Source organism: Pieris napi, chromosome 19, assembly GCF_905475465.1.
Source record: "Pieris napi chromosome 19, ilPieNapi1.2, whole genome shotgun sequence".
In the NCBI taxonomy this organism is placed as follows: domain Eukaryota; kingdom Metazoa; phylum Arthropoda; class Insecta; order Lepidoptera; family Pieridae; genus Pieris; species Pieris napi.
Window position 1 is genome coordinate 8,807,495 of NC_062252.1, and position 16,715 is coordinate 8,824,209.

The 16,715-nt window shown below is 33.2% G+C and overlaps 2 protein-coding genes across 5 annotated transcripts; one reads left to right on the forward strand and one right to left on the reverse strand.

Moving 5' to 3' along the window:
* The first annotated feature begins 2,019 nt into the window (after positions 1–2,019).
* On the forward strand, positions 2,020–12,977 carry LOC125059413 (E3 ubiquitin-protein ligase MARCHF2-like). 4 transcript variants are annotated; one of them, XM_047663826.1, is made up of 5 exons: positions 2,020–2,757; positions 3,550–3,660; positions 4,938–5,025; positions 11,031–11,163; positions 12,713–12,977. In XM_047663826.1, the coding sequence occupies exons 1-5, from the start codon at positions 2,126–2,128 to the stop codon at positions 12,940–12,942; spliced, it is 1,194 nt and encodes a 397-aa protein (XP_047519782.1). In that variant the 5' UTR covers positions 2,020–2,125; the 3' UTR covers positions 12,943–12,977. The 4 variants fall into 4 exon arrangements, with proteins under 4 accessions (XP_047519782.1, XP_047519783.1, XP_047519784.1 ...); XM_047663827.1 differs by having other exon boundaries at positions 12,734–12,977; XM_047663828.1 differs by having other exon boundaries at positions 11,031–11,133.
* A 1,068-nt stretch (positions 12,978–14,045) lies between these two features.
* LOC125059302 (D-erythronate dehydrogenase-like) lies at positions 14,046–15,077 on the reverse strand. The gene has a single exon (XM_047663675.1). The coding sequence runs from the start codon at positions 15,042–15,044 to the stop codon at positions 14,088–14,090; it is 957 nt and encodes a 318-aa protein (XP_047519631.1). The 5' UTR covers positions 15,045–15,077; the 3' UTR covers positions 14,046–14,087.
* Positions 15,078–16,715: the final 1,638 nt, after the last annotated feature.

The following is a 16,715-nucleotide window of genomic DNA, read 5'->3' on the forward strand; positions in this document are numbered from 1 at the left end:
GAAACCTTGTATTAAGTGCTCTATACTTCACTTAGGAATAAATTACTTCAACATTTTATAATATCGTGTAAAAAGAACGAGAGCTTTTGTAGATATTTTTAAAAAGGAAACTATAAAGTTAACTTTTAATTCCTCATAAATTATGCATACCTATATTTATTTTTATTTATTTACTTATTTACACTTCGTTGCAAAATAAAAAGAATGAAACACAATACCAAAAAAATTATAAGGGATGCAACGGGCGGCCTTATCGCTAATAAGCGATCTCTTCCAGGCAACCCTAGTTAAAGAAAAAACTAAAAAAAAAAGAAACATGATTCGTGCGAGAAGTGCAGAACCAAATGCTATATAAAATATATATATATATATAGTACCTTAATCTAAAGTAATACAAAAAAAAATAGACTAAAAACTTAAAAGCTAGTCTTACAAATACATGAACAGCGAATAGTGATGTGAAAGGAAACATAAGATTTATACAAGTCACGATTGATCAGGATAGGATAAGGTTAAGAAATGATTTTACAGAAGAGTTTTAAAAGATGACAGAGAGGTAGCCAATCGTACGGAGTCGGGCAGCGTATTCCACAACTTAATGGCGGAGATCGTAAATGAATTGCCTAAGAAGGATGAAGTGTGAGATGGAATTTATATGCTGTACTTTATACAGAGCAGGCTGTGTTTGTATACTCCAATCAAACTTGAATAATAATGATAGACAATTGTCAAAGTCTAATATGACTTTCAGTATTTTCTTTATAGATATTGACGAAGGAGTCTTTATTGCGTTAAAATTCGTTTTTTTTTTTATTGATATTAAAAAAGTGCTAAAGCACTTTTGAGTCCGTTGACTTTCAAGTCTATAGGTATAGTCCTTTTCATGAAAGAAGTCCCCCAGACGCGGCGCTGCAATCGCATGACGTAATGTTGCCATTTATGAGTAAAAAATTTACCTATTTTATTTGCATTTAGCAGATGTAATTTATCAAATAATATTATTTTCTGCATACTTCGATGAAACAATATTTCTGTTATGTAAAAAGTATATTTTTATTTACTTATATTAGCGGTGTTCTACTTACAGGGAAAAGATGAGAAAATAGGGTAAAGAAAAGCAATACAATTTTTTATTCAGAGTTTTATTGCATAATTGTTGGGTTACAATTTTTTTCGAAGTACACGCCGCTGTTATACCTTCGTTTGTAATTCTTGTTACAGTTTTCTCTGACACACCTGCAATTAAATTATGAACAATTAAAAATAATAGTAACTTTAAGTTTATAATGCTTATGTAATATATGTTTTAATTTCAGTTACCTAGTTTCATCACGTTATGTATTTATTCAATTTTGTCGCAAAAACGAATTTATATCATAAAAGTCCCATCAATACAGCAAAAAACTATTAAATGGCAACTCTAAAAAGTATCTGTTATGGCGGCAACTCTCTTCCGAACATTGTTTAGTGGTATTAAAACACCTTGATTCTTATGTTCCGCTTCACAGAACTCTTTCACCTTTAATATCATTTCTCGAGCCGAACTTTTTACAACTTTTGGCATTGTAATCAATCTTTAAAATGCACTAAGCTAGTTAAAAATTCACAAAAATCTACCACAACAAACGAACTTGATAATATAGACGAATGACAACATTGCCGACCTGTCAAATTTAGTTCCAAAAATCACCGCGGGACTTCTTTCATGAAAAGCACTATATATTGCACTATATCACTATATTATTATATAGTCCAACAGAATTTCGCCAAATAATTTTCGCCACAGTAATTTAGTAACTATTTTGTACTTTATATGACAGATACTAGTTATAGATAATAAATACAATTAAGAATAATTTAAGAACAAAGTGAAATTTAAAAAATAATTGCAACATGCGTTACTGTGATTTATGTGTAGGAGCTTTCGATGATCTCAATTAACTGTATATTTTTTCTCATCCTTTTTCCTGTCACTTCGCACAACAAATGTTATTGTACGTCAAACCGTGTCAAGTTGAAGTTGTCAACACTATTCATACAAGATTTATTATAATATTTAAGAATTATTGTTTTCGTAAATTCCATAAAAAAATCATTATTCAACACAAATGTAACAAACATTTTAATGGACGACGAGGAAAAATCTCAACCAGAACGCATCGGAAGTAATCAAGAAGAATGTACTAAAAATATATTAGAGAAACCTATATCACCTGAACAAAATGACGCTGGCCCTTCGAGAATTTTTGCTTTACCGGGATCGGTATCCCCACCTCACAACTCAAAACTTCATCTCAATAACTCAGGCAGATCGAAGTCCGAACACAACATTCGGAACATAACTCCCGAAGACTTAACCAACGCACTCAAACTAACTTCCCTAAGCTCCGAGCCGAAAAATCCACTTCAAAACATAAATTTTAGGGAACTACACATTCCTATTCTAGATAAAATAGAGAAAGACGACAATTCAGCCACGCTTATCGAACTAAAGAAATTTATGGCGTCTTGTTTTAAACATAAAGTTAGTCAAGATAGATTGAACCAAAGCGTTGCAATAACGAATGATGTTGTTCTGAACATTCCAAATGCAACTTGCACAACTAAAGTTCCAAACGAAGTTACAGTAGATCCCAAGCAATCTAAGGAAAGAAAGAAGTCTGGTTCTGATAAACCTGAGTTTGTAACTCAAAGGGACTCTCTTTCGAGTATTGGCTCAAATGTTTGTAGAATTTGCATGACAAGAGGACGTGAGAGGTTAGAAAGTTAGACAATAAAGTTCAATACAAATTGTATCGGAAGGGTCTGAAACTTCGCAAAGATCGCTTTGCCTAATTTTGATGTATTCATCCGTTGAGGATTTGTTTGGTGTTTGCATAAACTTTGCGGCTTGGAGCTTAATTTAATAATAGGCTTTGGATAAACATTGTTTTAATAGTCGATTTAGTAAATTTGAAAGGGATTAAAATATAAAAACATTTGCGTAATTCGTCACGCGATATAAGATTTAATCCCAAAAATGCATTTAAATTTAGTATTTAAGCGAGAATCCTAAAAAACTTACTTTTCCGTTTATGTTAATAAAAGGAATTATAATAATTTAAATGTCCAAAGTTTACCAAAAATATGTAATAATTATTATCTTTAAATAGATTGTTAAGATGTTTATTCAATCTAATATAATCATGAAAATTGCATTCAAAGCATTCTAGACGACTCATTGGTCTAGTGGTTGATACCCCTGACTTCGAATCCATGGGTCCCGGGTTCGGACAAACGTCGATGTGATGAGCATTTGGTGTTGTGCTTAAGTCTTGGGTGTTTAAATATGTATTTATATGTCTATCTATCTATAATATGTATGTATATCCCCATACCCATAACACAAGCTTCACCAGCTTAGCATTGGACTAGGTCAATTGGTGTGAATTGTCCAGTCATATTATTATTAAAAAAAACAGATCAGTAGTATTGTAGAAAATTGCGCCATACATGCTCTTTTGTTGAATCGTTAAAAAAGTAGGTCACTAAACCGTTCGTTGTTTTCAGGTTAATATCTCCGTGCAATTGCAAGGGCTCTTTAGCAAATGTGCACTTATCTTGCCTGGAGAGGTGGCTCAATCAAGTTGGAAGGAATCATTGCGAACTCTGCGGATTCAGGTATTACAATAGTTTCATTTCAAAAGAGCTGAGGTGGTTTGGTTCCGTCACTACTTTTAATTGAGAACTATCGTCTGTATTCTACCTTGCGATTCGATTTAAAATATTTGTTACGAGTTATAGATTTGTCTATTGGTATTAAGCGTATATGACTTAAATTTTTATGTCAGTGACATCAGTTTTTTACCTAAACCAGCCTTGCGGCGATTCTGTAACACACTTTTCGAACTCTCACAGCCGTTTTCGCAGCGGCGGTCGCGCTCAAATCAGTCGTAAAGCAGTCATTTTACGATTTGGCATTCTGATAAACAATAAACTACAACCTCCCTCCTTGTCATATACGCTTTATACCAATAGACAAATCTATAACTCGTAACAAATGTTTTAAATACAGAACGTGCGCGTTAAACAAACTTTCATATATATTACATTTAATGTGAACAAAATTATCTACATTTTGTGTGTTCAAATTGATAAGAATATACTGAAGTATTGTTAAAACAATTTTTGTGTAATGATGTGCTTGTTATCTGGGGTATATACAAAATAACTACGTAGCCTTTTACAGTTTAATCTGTATCTTTTAGCTGATCTAATTTAAAAGTTTAGAAAATACTTTAATAAGAAACCATTAGAGCAATAAATCATTTCACATTCTTAGAATGATACAAAGAAATTGCGCTGTAATGAAACAAAGAAACTTAAAAGAATTTTAGTTAAAAATCGAATTGGAACTCAATGGATCGGATATGTGGAGCTAGATAAATCACAATCACTAATTACGTACAATCGAGTGGATTAAGAGTACCGTGCATTGTGCACGTACGAGTATCCGAACGTTGGCGGGAGTTTTTTCACTTTACTCTATTTTGATCTATGCCCTTTCTTTTATTGAATTGTCAAGAATACATTCGAAATTGGAATTGTGACAATGGCTGGTGGGAACTTTTATTTATATTTTGATTTCGCATGCGAATTATTCTATTAAAATATGTTCTAGTGCTTTAAATAAAAGATATATTGTTTGACCGTCCGTTCGCACTTATCTCCAAAAATAACAAACGATTAACTAAGATGATGAAAAAGTTAATTACGATGTCACGCGCTCTAAAAGTGTTATTTAACAATTTATACATTCGAATAGTGATCGTTGAATTTATGTAAAATATTTTTCAATAATTTATGGAATAATTTGTGTGGGAAATAAAAAGGCTACAATAAAAAATAATTGGCTGCATTTTTATTATGTCTGCTATAATTCCATTTGACTATTTCAGTTATCCGGCGATACGCACACCTCGTTACACAGTGTTGCAAGCGCTTCGACTATGGTTCGGCAATCCGCGAAATAGGAGCCATTTACAGGTGACTCATTTTGATCGCATATTGTGACTATGGTTTTGCATGTTTTATGGATTTTCAGCATTTGCAATAACAATACCAGAATTGAACTTCTAATTCGAAAGTTATTGACGTGATAACGTCCTATAAATTGATGAACGCCGGCTGAACGTACAAAAAAACTTGACTCATTCTCACGTTCCGCCTGAGCCGAGCGCAACATGACTCATTGTCATTGCACTCTCGCTACGCTCGGTTCAGGCGGAACGTGACGCACGATAGAGAGGCACGATCGGCATAAGAGTTTGGCTTGTGACGCATTTGTTAAGTTGTTAATTGTAATTAATCGATATAATTTAAGTAAAAGTATAAAATATTTGTATTAACGAGTGCAACTATATGTTAATTTATCGAAAAAATATAATTTTTAATTAACTCCTTTGTATTATACAAAATAATGATAATAATTCGATTCAATTCATAAAAGTATGCAATTATTTATCAATGTTTTCTTATGACGTTATCATGTAAAATTATCGTCCGTAAACCGCCAATAACGTTCAAGACGTTGTTTTGTGTAAATAAGCACTAATTATTTTAAGATAATATAAAGTTGATAGCTCTGGTCGAACGAAGCACGCGTCCTCGGACTCTGCCTCGACCTTGACCCGAATTATTTCAGTTCAAGGTCAAAGTAAAGCAATGTTAAATGTTCGGGGAGTATTTAGTTTCCTTTGAGTTTCCGGGAGCGTTATAATACCATGTAAAATGCCAGTTTGAATTCTGTAGAGTGCGTTCAACAGAGTGTGCGGAAGGGCCCTCTCAATACTCAAAATTCCGTTGTGGCTTGTATTAAATATTTGTCTCAATCTTGACCAAAAAGTGGAAGTGAGTCTAATTCTTGAACACGGGCGTTGCCATAAAAGTTATTTTATATATTACTAGCCGTTTCGCGCCCGCTTTGCTGGACGAATTAAAATAAATTTTATGTTTCATTATTTTATTTTTTTTTTTCATATTTTTATTATTCTTCTTTTAACTTCAAAAAGTAAATATTTGTAACAACAGGAATGAAAAAACTGTCACATGGTGTACATTTTCTGGAATAAAAGGAAAATTTCCATAACTTCAAAAATACATGACTTAATTTTTTTTTTAATTTTTCTGATAACTGGTGTGGCATTACCTATGAGAAAATTTCGACTTGACGTCGACTTTTGAGACACCCTGTATAGTGCGAATTTGTTACACTTCATGTAAATCAATCCTAGCATCGTACGTAATAAAACAGACACATAAATGTGTTCACCCGACATTGGAAAATAACGAGACGTCACATGACAAAATATTAATTAAAAATATCAAAATAATGGTCACCGTAACACCCGGTCCATTTCCCATCGCGTACCATTTGCGATCAGCGGACCGAAGGTGATTCGTCTTCACATTTTTGCCCGCACGCCAATTTTATTTCTTTTTTTTGTAACAATTTTTTCTGAACGATTCCAATCGGCCGACGGCTTTTAAAAGGCCATTTGTGTCGGTACAGTTTGTTTATAGCTCGCCCCTTGTCGCTTTAAATATATCGTCTTACTTACTTGAGTTTGTAAATCAAATTTTATAGTATTGCCATACGCAATTCAATTGCTGGGTCTCTAGTATGTATGGAATCCCATAGCCCTCAGATGGGACACCTGGCAGACATATTTTTGCTTTATTTCCAATATACACTTGGTACACGTCGTAGATTCTGTGGTAATATTTAAAAAAAATTACGTTTGAATTTGGAATCTGCTTGTATTGATTACAGCCTTAGATTAGTTTTTATGTTTAAAAATATCATTTTGTTTTCATATTATAGCGCGAATTCGATTGAATATATTTATTAGTTACTTGTTTTAGTCAAGAGTTTATGTTAGGCGAGCTTGTACATATTATAATACATTTTTTATCATTAATAGTTTTGTGTATCAGACTAATAACATTAATGAATAGTGAAACTTTATAGCATATATTATACTATATATAACTATGAATCCCTCAAGAACAAGTAATCGTTATTGCGCTCTTCATGTCACAAGGGCATATTGACTTTGCCTCTACGCGCGTCAATGCTTCTTTGAATTCATGACAGCCTAGTACTTTTACTTGACGTTGCGGTTAATTCAAGGTAAAAAAAACGTTACAGACACTAACTACTAATCCTCAAAATTCAGAATAAAATGTTAATTATTTAAATAGATTATCAGAAAACACAAAAACACACAAATTTTTTTTTAAGCAGACGATCAATTCCATCATATTGTTAATCTCAACCATAAAAATTAAATTAAATTATTTATTTACGCAACAAAACCACACAGATTTTTTTACCATGTAGGCACGTGCAGTTCATTACAATCACCCATGCAAGGGCAAGCCGGCCTTCCCTCTATTACCACCAGCATGCATGCATGCTGCATGTTAGGGCTCCCCCACACTCGCCTCAACAGAGATACAAACAAAGGGTTAAAAAACACAGATCGTCGATTTTAAAGTCTAAGACATGCCGGTTTCATCATGATGTTTAGGTACCTTAACCGCACGAGGAAGTGCAGTGAGAAGTGAGTTAATTGCGCATTCAAAAACAAATATCCATTCGTAGAAAGCCGGAGTTAGAACACACAAATTCAGGATTAACAGTATTATGTCCTATGTTGACGAAAAAATAAAATATCTTAAATGAAATAAACTAGTCTGTATTAGCTTAATTTTTCAATTTAAAAAACATCAAAGAAAATCACAATCTTCTTTATTGTCCAAATTGCACATATAAAATGTCAGTGGAAATAGTAAATTAGGAGCTGAGGTGAAATTGGCTGTAGTAACATATCCATTTGTATGTAAATTTTGTAAGTGAGACCCGCCTTTGACGATACAAGGAGCTAATAAGCCGAGAACACCTGTCCTATACAATAATAGTACGTTAGGTAATAGGCTGGCCTGGATAGATGTTTTTTTTATATGTAGTCTTATCTGTGGATTGACAATTTCATAAAGTATCTATACATAGACTTGGCCTAAAAGTCTAGATACCAGGCCATAAACTCCAAAAAAAAAAAAAAAGTATACATCAATAATAATAATTTGGGTTTTTGAAGGTTCGAACCCAAATGCATTTTGTATAGTGTATCTACGCTATTTCATTCGACTAATGCATGGTCATACTTCTGTTATTAGGTTTTCAATACAATAATCTATAATAAGTCATAATCGCGTCAACCGTTTGTGATTCCGGCCTTTTGTGAATAATCACGCTGTACGCCATATCGTAATCTTGAAGGATTTTAATTAAAAATTATTTTGAAACAGGAAGCAATAGCGAGGAAGTTTAACAACTTCGTAAAATATTCATTAATCGCTCTCATTAATAAGTTAAAATATTTTTATTAACTTACTGGTACCTAATTAATATTATATTATAGTCTGTGTCAATAATATGTATAGTCCTTTTCATGAAAGAAGTCCCCCAGACGCGGCGCTGCAATCGCATAACGTAATGTTGCCATTTATGAGTAAAAAATTTACCTTTTTTATTTACATTTAGCAGATGTAATTTATCAAATATTATTTTCTGCATACTTCAATGAAACAATATTTCTGTTATGTAAAAAGTATATTTTTATTTACTTATATTAGCGGTGTTCTACCTACTTACAGGGAAAAGATGAGAAAATAGGGTAAAGAAAAGCAATACAATTTTTTATTCAGAGTTTTATTGCATACTTGTTGGGTTACAATTTTTATCGAAGTACACGCCGCTATTATACCTTCGTTTGAAATTCTTGTTACAGTTTTCTCTGACCCACCTGCAATTAAATTATGAACAATTAAAAATAATAGTAACTTTAAGTTTGTAATGCTTATATAATATGTAATAAGTATATGTTTTAATTTCAGTTACCTAGTTTCATCACGTTATGTATTTATTCAATTTTGTCGCAAAAACGAATTTATATCATAAAAGTCCCATCAATACAGCAAAAAATTATTAAATGGCAACTCTAAAAAGTACCCGTTATGGCGCCAACTCTCTTCCGAACATTGTTTAGTGGTATTAAAACACCTTGATTCTTATGTTCCGCTTCACAGAACTCTTTCACCTTTATATCATTTCTCGAGCCGAACTTCTTACAACTTTTGGCATTGTAATCAATCTTTAAAATGCACTAAGCTAGTTAAAAATTCACAAAAATCTACCACGACAAACGAACTTGATAACATCGACAAATGACAACATTGCCGACCTGTCAAATTTAGTTCCAAAAATCACCGCGGGACTTCTTTCATGAAAAGCACTATACTAAGCAGTTTCAGGAGTGTGGCAGATGTAATGTAGGTCTCTATGCTTACATAGACAACATCTAAAATGTCTTTGACAACATCACTTAGTACAAGACTATTGGCATAGACAATATGTACAAATGCTATTTTTATATACTCGTAATATACAACGTTACCATTAAGGAGTTAGAATAAGCTATTTGACAGGAAAATAAAGTTTTGTTGAGAATAATTTGTATAAAACATGAATTTAAAGGGCATTATTGAGTAAAATAACTTGTGAGTAATCATATTTTATTAAATTAAATGATATAAATAACGATTTTTTTCGAAACGGTCACAAATTAGTCAAAACGTAAATAATGTGTCCTCGTCTATCTAATCTTAATACTATTTTAGATTTTAATCGTGACGGAGGCTCTTTTAGATCAAAATATAATATGTGTAAAAAAAACTCGAAGTTTGTTTACGTGTTTACATGACTTGTGCAACGCCATCTTGGATATAGAAGCGTTTTGGCGGCTTCTTGGAATTATTAATATTTAATATGAATTTTTCAGTAGAGTTAAATAATACTTGTTTGTTTGATTTCTATAGATAAATAATTGCATTAAAAATTGTCTAATAACCCCCAAATATTTGTATAGATAATAGCTGTGTAAATTTGCAAAACTATATTTTTAAAAACACTTTCCTGCTTTATGACAAGATGGCGCCTTAACAAAAAATATAATTTATCGTGATTGACAGCTTCGAGGCGGGCACATATTGGATCTCCTTCATGTCTCATTCAATTACCCCCTTTCCCGTTCACGTCCTGTCTAGTGTCTATAACGAAATTATCGACGTATTTTATGTCGTTCTAATTTGTCTTATAAACCGCTTTACTTAAAGAAAGAATCTATATCCCATAAGCTTCCATACCCTATAAATGTAGATACCAATTTCGTTTTCGAGAATTGATAAGCTTTAAATGGAATTTAAAAGGAGAAAAATCTTGTATTCTACGTAATATTATAGAAGAATTATTACGAAAATGAATGTTATGTCCTCACTAACGAATGGAAATTTATACACAAAGAATATTGTTAAGTATTAGCCCCAAAATAAGTTAAAGCAGTGATCTGTATCTTATCATAGATTAAATACATTTATTTCAATCAAATGAATGTACTTACCTCCTACCTAAATATGTATGACTTTAAATATAAACGTATTTGGTGACATTTTTCCTCGGATAATAGACAAGGGTGTTGATAAAAGGATTGCTCTTAAGATTCCCGATAACCTATTTCACCGACAGCGTTAAAATCGCTAGCAATTTCTATAGTTTTGTTGATAAAATTGTACGTGATTGGTCGAACGGTGAATGGGATCGCGTGTCTATGATTAGACAAGAGAGGCTGTCGACCAAATGGAGTTACAATCTCTTTTGGTCTCCAGCAAGATATTGGTAATTTATTATACAGATGTAATACAACCTTTTTAATGTTATTGTTTAGTTAAGACCTCATGTTCCCTTTTTGTTTTAATACATTTTTAGCGCAACTTTGAAAATGGTTTATTGGTAAAATCAAGGACTCTAAATATTGTTTTACGCAGTATCTTTATTGAGGAATATTTTAAAATAGTGTCAGCTGGTCACTATTGTATTATGGGCCGTGGCCATGGGCCGTAATTGTTTTAATTTTTCTTTTGTTTTTCAGTCGGACTGTCTCATATTCTGGCTCCTGTCAACTGTCACCGCCGGTCTCCTTGCCGTGTGCATCGTGGGCACACAGTATTTTGTTATAGAGGGCAACAAATTTGGTAAGCTCGATGCGGCTAGAAAAGATGAAGGTGTGTTGCTGAATTTTATTTTTATTTTTTACGTAAAATTGTTCCTTCGAAAACACTAAACAGTAATATGAAAAAAAAAATTCAGAGTCTATGGTTCACTTTTTATAGAATTTAATTTTAGAACACTTCTTAATTTATAATGGAAACATTTATTTGACTGTAAATAATTTTTCACGAAAGCTGTGTAATGTGAACTTTTAAAAACTTACAATATCACGTCCCCGAACTTTGAAAACTGTTAATGCTATTATTATAAACTTTTAAGAGGGTGTAGCTTGTCTAGGAGACACTTTAACAAAGAACTTTCTATGATAATGTTTCACTGGTTATATTTTGCAATATAAGATCAATGTATTATTTCGCCTCGTTTAAACTTAGCAAACCACTTCTCAACGACTGATTTTCCTGGTTCAGAGTCCAAATAATGTGTATCAAGCCAAGCCTTGGCATCAATAGTATTTTTTTCGTCAAAAATCTATTGATTAAAGTATTCTTTATAAACACGATTTTTATTATCCATTTTTTTAAACAATCAAGTCCCTTCACTCGAAATTCTACATCTCAAGAACTAATAGTACAAGTTGTCAAATTGATACAGATGTCTTTTTAAGGTTAGGGCTAACTAAACATCATATAAATTTAATACTGGTAGCGCCATCTATGTGTCAGCCGACGAACTTTTCAGGCCACCTGATACTGACCTAATAAAATACATATAGTCGAATTTTTAATTAGACGATATCAACTGACGTTTACGGTGTTGTCAGTTTTTAATGAAATAAAAATAGTGTTGTGACAAAGTAAAAACCCCTGAATTAATGATCGGTGATGGCACTAGTCGCCGCGCCGCGCTTTGTAATGAGACGTCTAAAAACTGATTGTAGTTACATAGTACTAGTACCTAACTTATATCAGAGCACTTTTATACAATTTTGAAATAGAAATAATATTCTTTTATTGTTTGAAATGATTGACTATTCACACTCATTGTTCATTCATCTGATTGAACAAGAACTGAACGCATCACTATTACTTTAAATATGGCAACATTATTTTACAAAGTGACATTAGCTACTGTCAGTTGGCTTCGTCTAATTAAAAATACGACTATAGATTTAACACGTCAGTAACGTAGACTATTATATTTAAAAAAAACAATTATAACGTTTCAGAGTAATTTTATGATAAAGTCGCTTTCCGTCTGTTGCTACGTCTAGGTGTTTTAAACTACGCAAATATTATAATACAATCACTAAATTGAATTAAAAGTGTTCTATGTTAAATAATAATCCCTATATTTTTGAACTACGCTGCATGTTTCGACGTCACGCGGGAAATTGCTAATATAAACTTTTACTTTTGACAGATAATAGATTATAAACTATATTAATAGTTATTTATATTCCCTTAGAACTCCTGTCATAAAAGCTTTTTTTAAATGCATCTTTTCTATTCTATTACGGTAATCCTTTTTAAAAGCTATCGTATAAGTTTATACAATAATAAAGCTCATAATGTACAAAACGGACAGACTAAACGTATTAAGTAGACCGTCTGCGTTTTATTACAGGTATACCACATCGGATAACAGAAACAGCCATGGACTTCTTTATGGCTATTGTGCTCTGTGGATACTCTGTGACCGTCTATTTGCTATGGAAAGATCATTACGTCATGTGGAACCGATGGAGACGCGCAAATGTCAATGTCAGGTTGTTGCTGTCACCTGACGCTAACCCTGTCCCGTTTGTACCCAGGCCTAGGTATAATATTGTTTAAAATTTTATTCTGAATAAAGATTTTTATTGTATGCAGTATGCTTTATCCATTACGGTCAGTGGCACTAACTTACAAAAATCCCTATTACCTGTATCTAGAAGGCACCTAAACTGACGAATTACAGGAACCATTAAAAAAACAAAATTGGCAACGCATTGGCTTCCTCATTTCATTAGGATGCTAGAATAAAAAACAGCGGCGCTAGAACTTTTGAGGTCTGGGCCTCAGATTTCTGTTTCGTGATCATTTATTTTATCAAATAGTCAAGTAATTGACCTGCCTTCTGTGTCTTTTTGGATGATGTCGGTTTCCTCACGATGTTTTCCTTTACCCTACAAGCAAGCCGTCAACATCAGCCGGGGATTGAACCTACGACTTCAGGAATGAGAGTCCCACGCTGATACAACTAGGCCAACATTGGTCTTTTTAGGACTCTTTCGTCAAACAACACCATTCGTAAAATTAAATAACTATTTGCTGTTATTCGCTGAATGTTTTCCTCTGGAAATAAAGCGCCCGACCTCTTAATTGACATTTAAAGTGCGGTTCTATCGCGTTTCGAGTCCGTTTAACAACTGAGCTACAAAGATGGATAAAAAATATATTAGGTACTCTGCTTGCTCAATAAAGACCGTAGATAAAGACGAAAACATTTAACAATAACGCAGAAAGCACATCAAAGCGTAAAGCTGGCCATTTTCATAAAAATAGTTTTATTTTTATTGTTACTTCATACTTGGAACGTGAAAAGTAATTTTTGCAAAAAGTTTTCACAGTTTACACATTGTTAACACGCAGCCGTCATTGCAATGATTCTCACCTTTTGTTGGCTGAATGCCAGAACACTTTGATAATAAAATAAACTTTGACTTTCAATTATCTCTGATTTGCTAATTACCAGAACATAAACAACAGATAATATTTTAAAAGATTATGTAATAAAACTACTTATAAACAATTTGTTATCAACTACATAATGTAAACAATCTTAGTTCATATAATATGTATTTAATGTTTAAAAACTTCCTAGTAGGTACTCAAACAGGAATAAGTTAACATTTTTACTAAGTATACGTAAGAAAATATTTACAATTCAATATTTATATATAAAACAATTTAAACTTTTAACACTTAAGACAACCCTTTTATAACTCCCGTTTTAAGTCCTCTTGAATATATAACCGGATAATATCACGGAAACTTGTATCTACCATAAATCCCAACTTCATACTGCGAGTATTATTAAAGTTACCGGGCAGGCTACTAACTATACGTGAAACGAAATCATCACGTTCAAAACGCACCAACGCCGCTATCTCCTCCCCTGCGACCTCACGTAAACTCTGTATCATAGTACGTACAGATACGCATATACCAGGTAGATTAATCACCCTCCAAGGGCCTAAGACATGGGCCGGAACAGTTGCCGCATGAATTATGTTTCGCACGACTGTACTCGGACTGGAGAGCCATAATTCTAAATCTTCACTCACGGGGCATATTGCTTCTTCACCATTCAGTGGTTCACGAATGATTCCGCTAGCAAATGACGTGACTGCTCTATTTGCTTTACCAGATCGAACGCTGACTGTAGGCAGCCTTACTATTCTAGTATCTGCAAAACCTTTCCTTCCATAATCGTTTAGAAGCAACTCACACATGGCTTTCGCTGTTCCGTATGTGTTTTGAGGTTGAGTAGCCGTCCCATCTTCAACAACAGCTGGTAGTTCTCCTCCGAAAACTCCACAAGTGCTTGTAAATACAAAACATAGCGATGTAAGTTTACGGGCCCTTTCTAGAAGAGCGCGAGTGGCATCAAAATTCACTTGGAGTCCATAATCAAAATCTAATTCAGCATGGCCACTTACAACAGCAGCTAGATGAAATACTATGTTTGTACCGACAGGAATTACTTTTTCGGCAGCATCTGATGATGTAAGGTCAATAACAATGTTAGATACTCTTTTGTCATCTCGTATTCTGGGCTGAACGCCGTCTGCTAGAAGCAACTTTGCTATTAGTATTGGGGAATCTTTTGAAAGCAGCACATCAGCTATGCGAGATCCCAGAAATCCAGCAGCACCAGTTACGACTACGTTCATCGTGAACAAACTTTATACTGATTATCTTAAAAGAATTATTTCATGTCATACGTATTATTATATAATACAACTTATATGTAAATATTGATAAAAGAATAAGTACCTATGTTACTACTGAGTTTGTTTGTTTTGTTTGGGATTATAATATTAGTTGTAGTCAACAATACGAGGACGTATGCTTATGGGTAAGTACAGATAAGCATTTTTATCAGTTTTTATTTTTAAAATATTAAAAACCTAAAGCTTTTTATTTCCGTTAATTTTTACCAATAAGCCAAATATTATATCAACTTATACGTCCAGCACTAACAGGAAGCACACTAACATGCAAATATAAAGATCGTTTAACGTACAGGTTGTACGTAAGAGTAGATGAGTCAAATCTTTTTTGTTTCTTTATCTTTTTTCCTTAAATTTCATCCCGAGGTAACAAAATCTAATTCAAGATTTATCTTTTTTTTTTTTTTTTTTTAATATTATGGCAACAGCTTCCACTTTATGCCAGTTTCAAGTAAAAGGTTGGGAAACTACACGCGAAAAAAAATAAACAAAGACATCAAAAGGAAATAAAGGGATAAGCTGGTTAAAAATAAAATATGTACATAAACATATTACATCTTAATATTATTATAGATTATGAAAGAAGATAATACATTATAATACTATAATAAACAAACAATTAGATTAAAAAAAAAAGAAACATTTATCAATTTTTATAATAAACAAACAATTAGATTAAAAAAAAAGAAACATTTATCAATTTTAAATACACTTATAATGTCTAATATTTATCTTTAAACATAAATAACAATGAAATACGATACGCTATGTGGAGTGATGCACCCGTCCGTTCACGGCAAGGTCCCGAGGGAAAGAGATATGTACAACGGCTCGCTGTGTGCACATCAAAATGGCGGCTAGTAACACGAAGCTAAACACGTCTATGGCCAAATGTCACCCTTGCGCCTGTCAGCTTACACGGCCTCTCCTGACACCCTGACGTCCTCGTCAGGCTCTGATGTCCCAGCGTCTATACCGTCATTTCTTTGAGTAGGTTGTGTAACATCACAGTCCTGGGAAGGTATTGCGTCGTCAGCGGCTGAAAATATTTACTTTTTTTAATACAAACGATCAAAGTAACGAAAGATAAAAGCAACATTAAAGTATCGGACCCCCAAGGAAAAGAGTGAAAGATTATTTATAACCCTTACAAGATTACAAACAAACTATCACTAGTAGGTGTGTAAAGTACTACACAATTACAGGTTTAGTATCACCATAGGAGTAGACATAAGGTATAAAAGTCTACTTAATTCTCAAGAAGATTATGAGTTTGGGGCTGGTTACCCTGTCCATTGATCTTTTTACCATTTCTACAGGAAGACCACGAGTTTGGGGCTGGATACCCTGTCCATTGATCTTTTTACCATTTCTACAGGAAGACCACGAGTTTGGGGCTGGATACCCTGTCCATTGATCTTTTTACCATTTCTACAGGAAGACCACGAGTTTGGGGCTGGATACCCTGTCCATTGATCTTTTAGGATCTCGACAAGACCGTGAGTTTGGGGCTGATTACCCTGTCCATTGATCTCAGTACATACAGTGTAACCACAGGTGTCATTACAGGAGTAGTCTTACATTTAGCAAACAAGTTCTAGTACCCAAGTA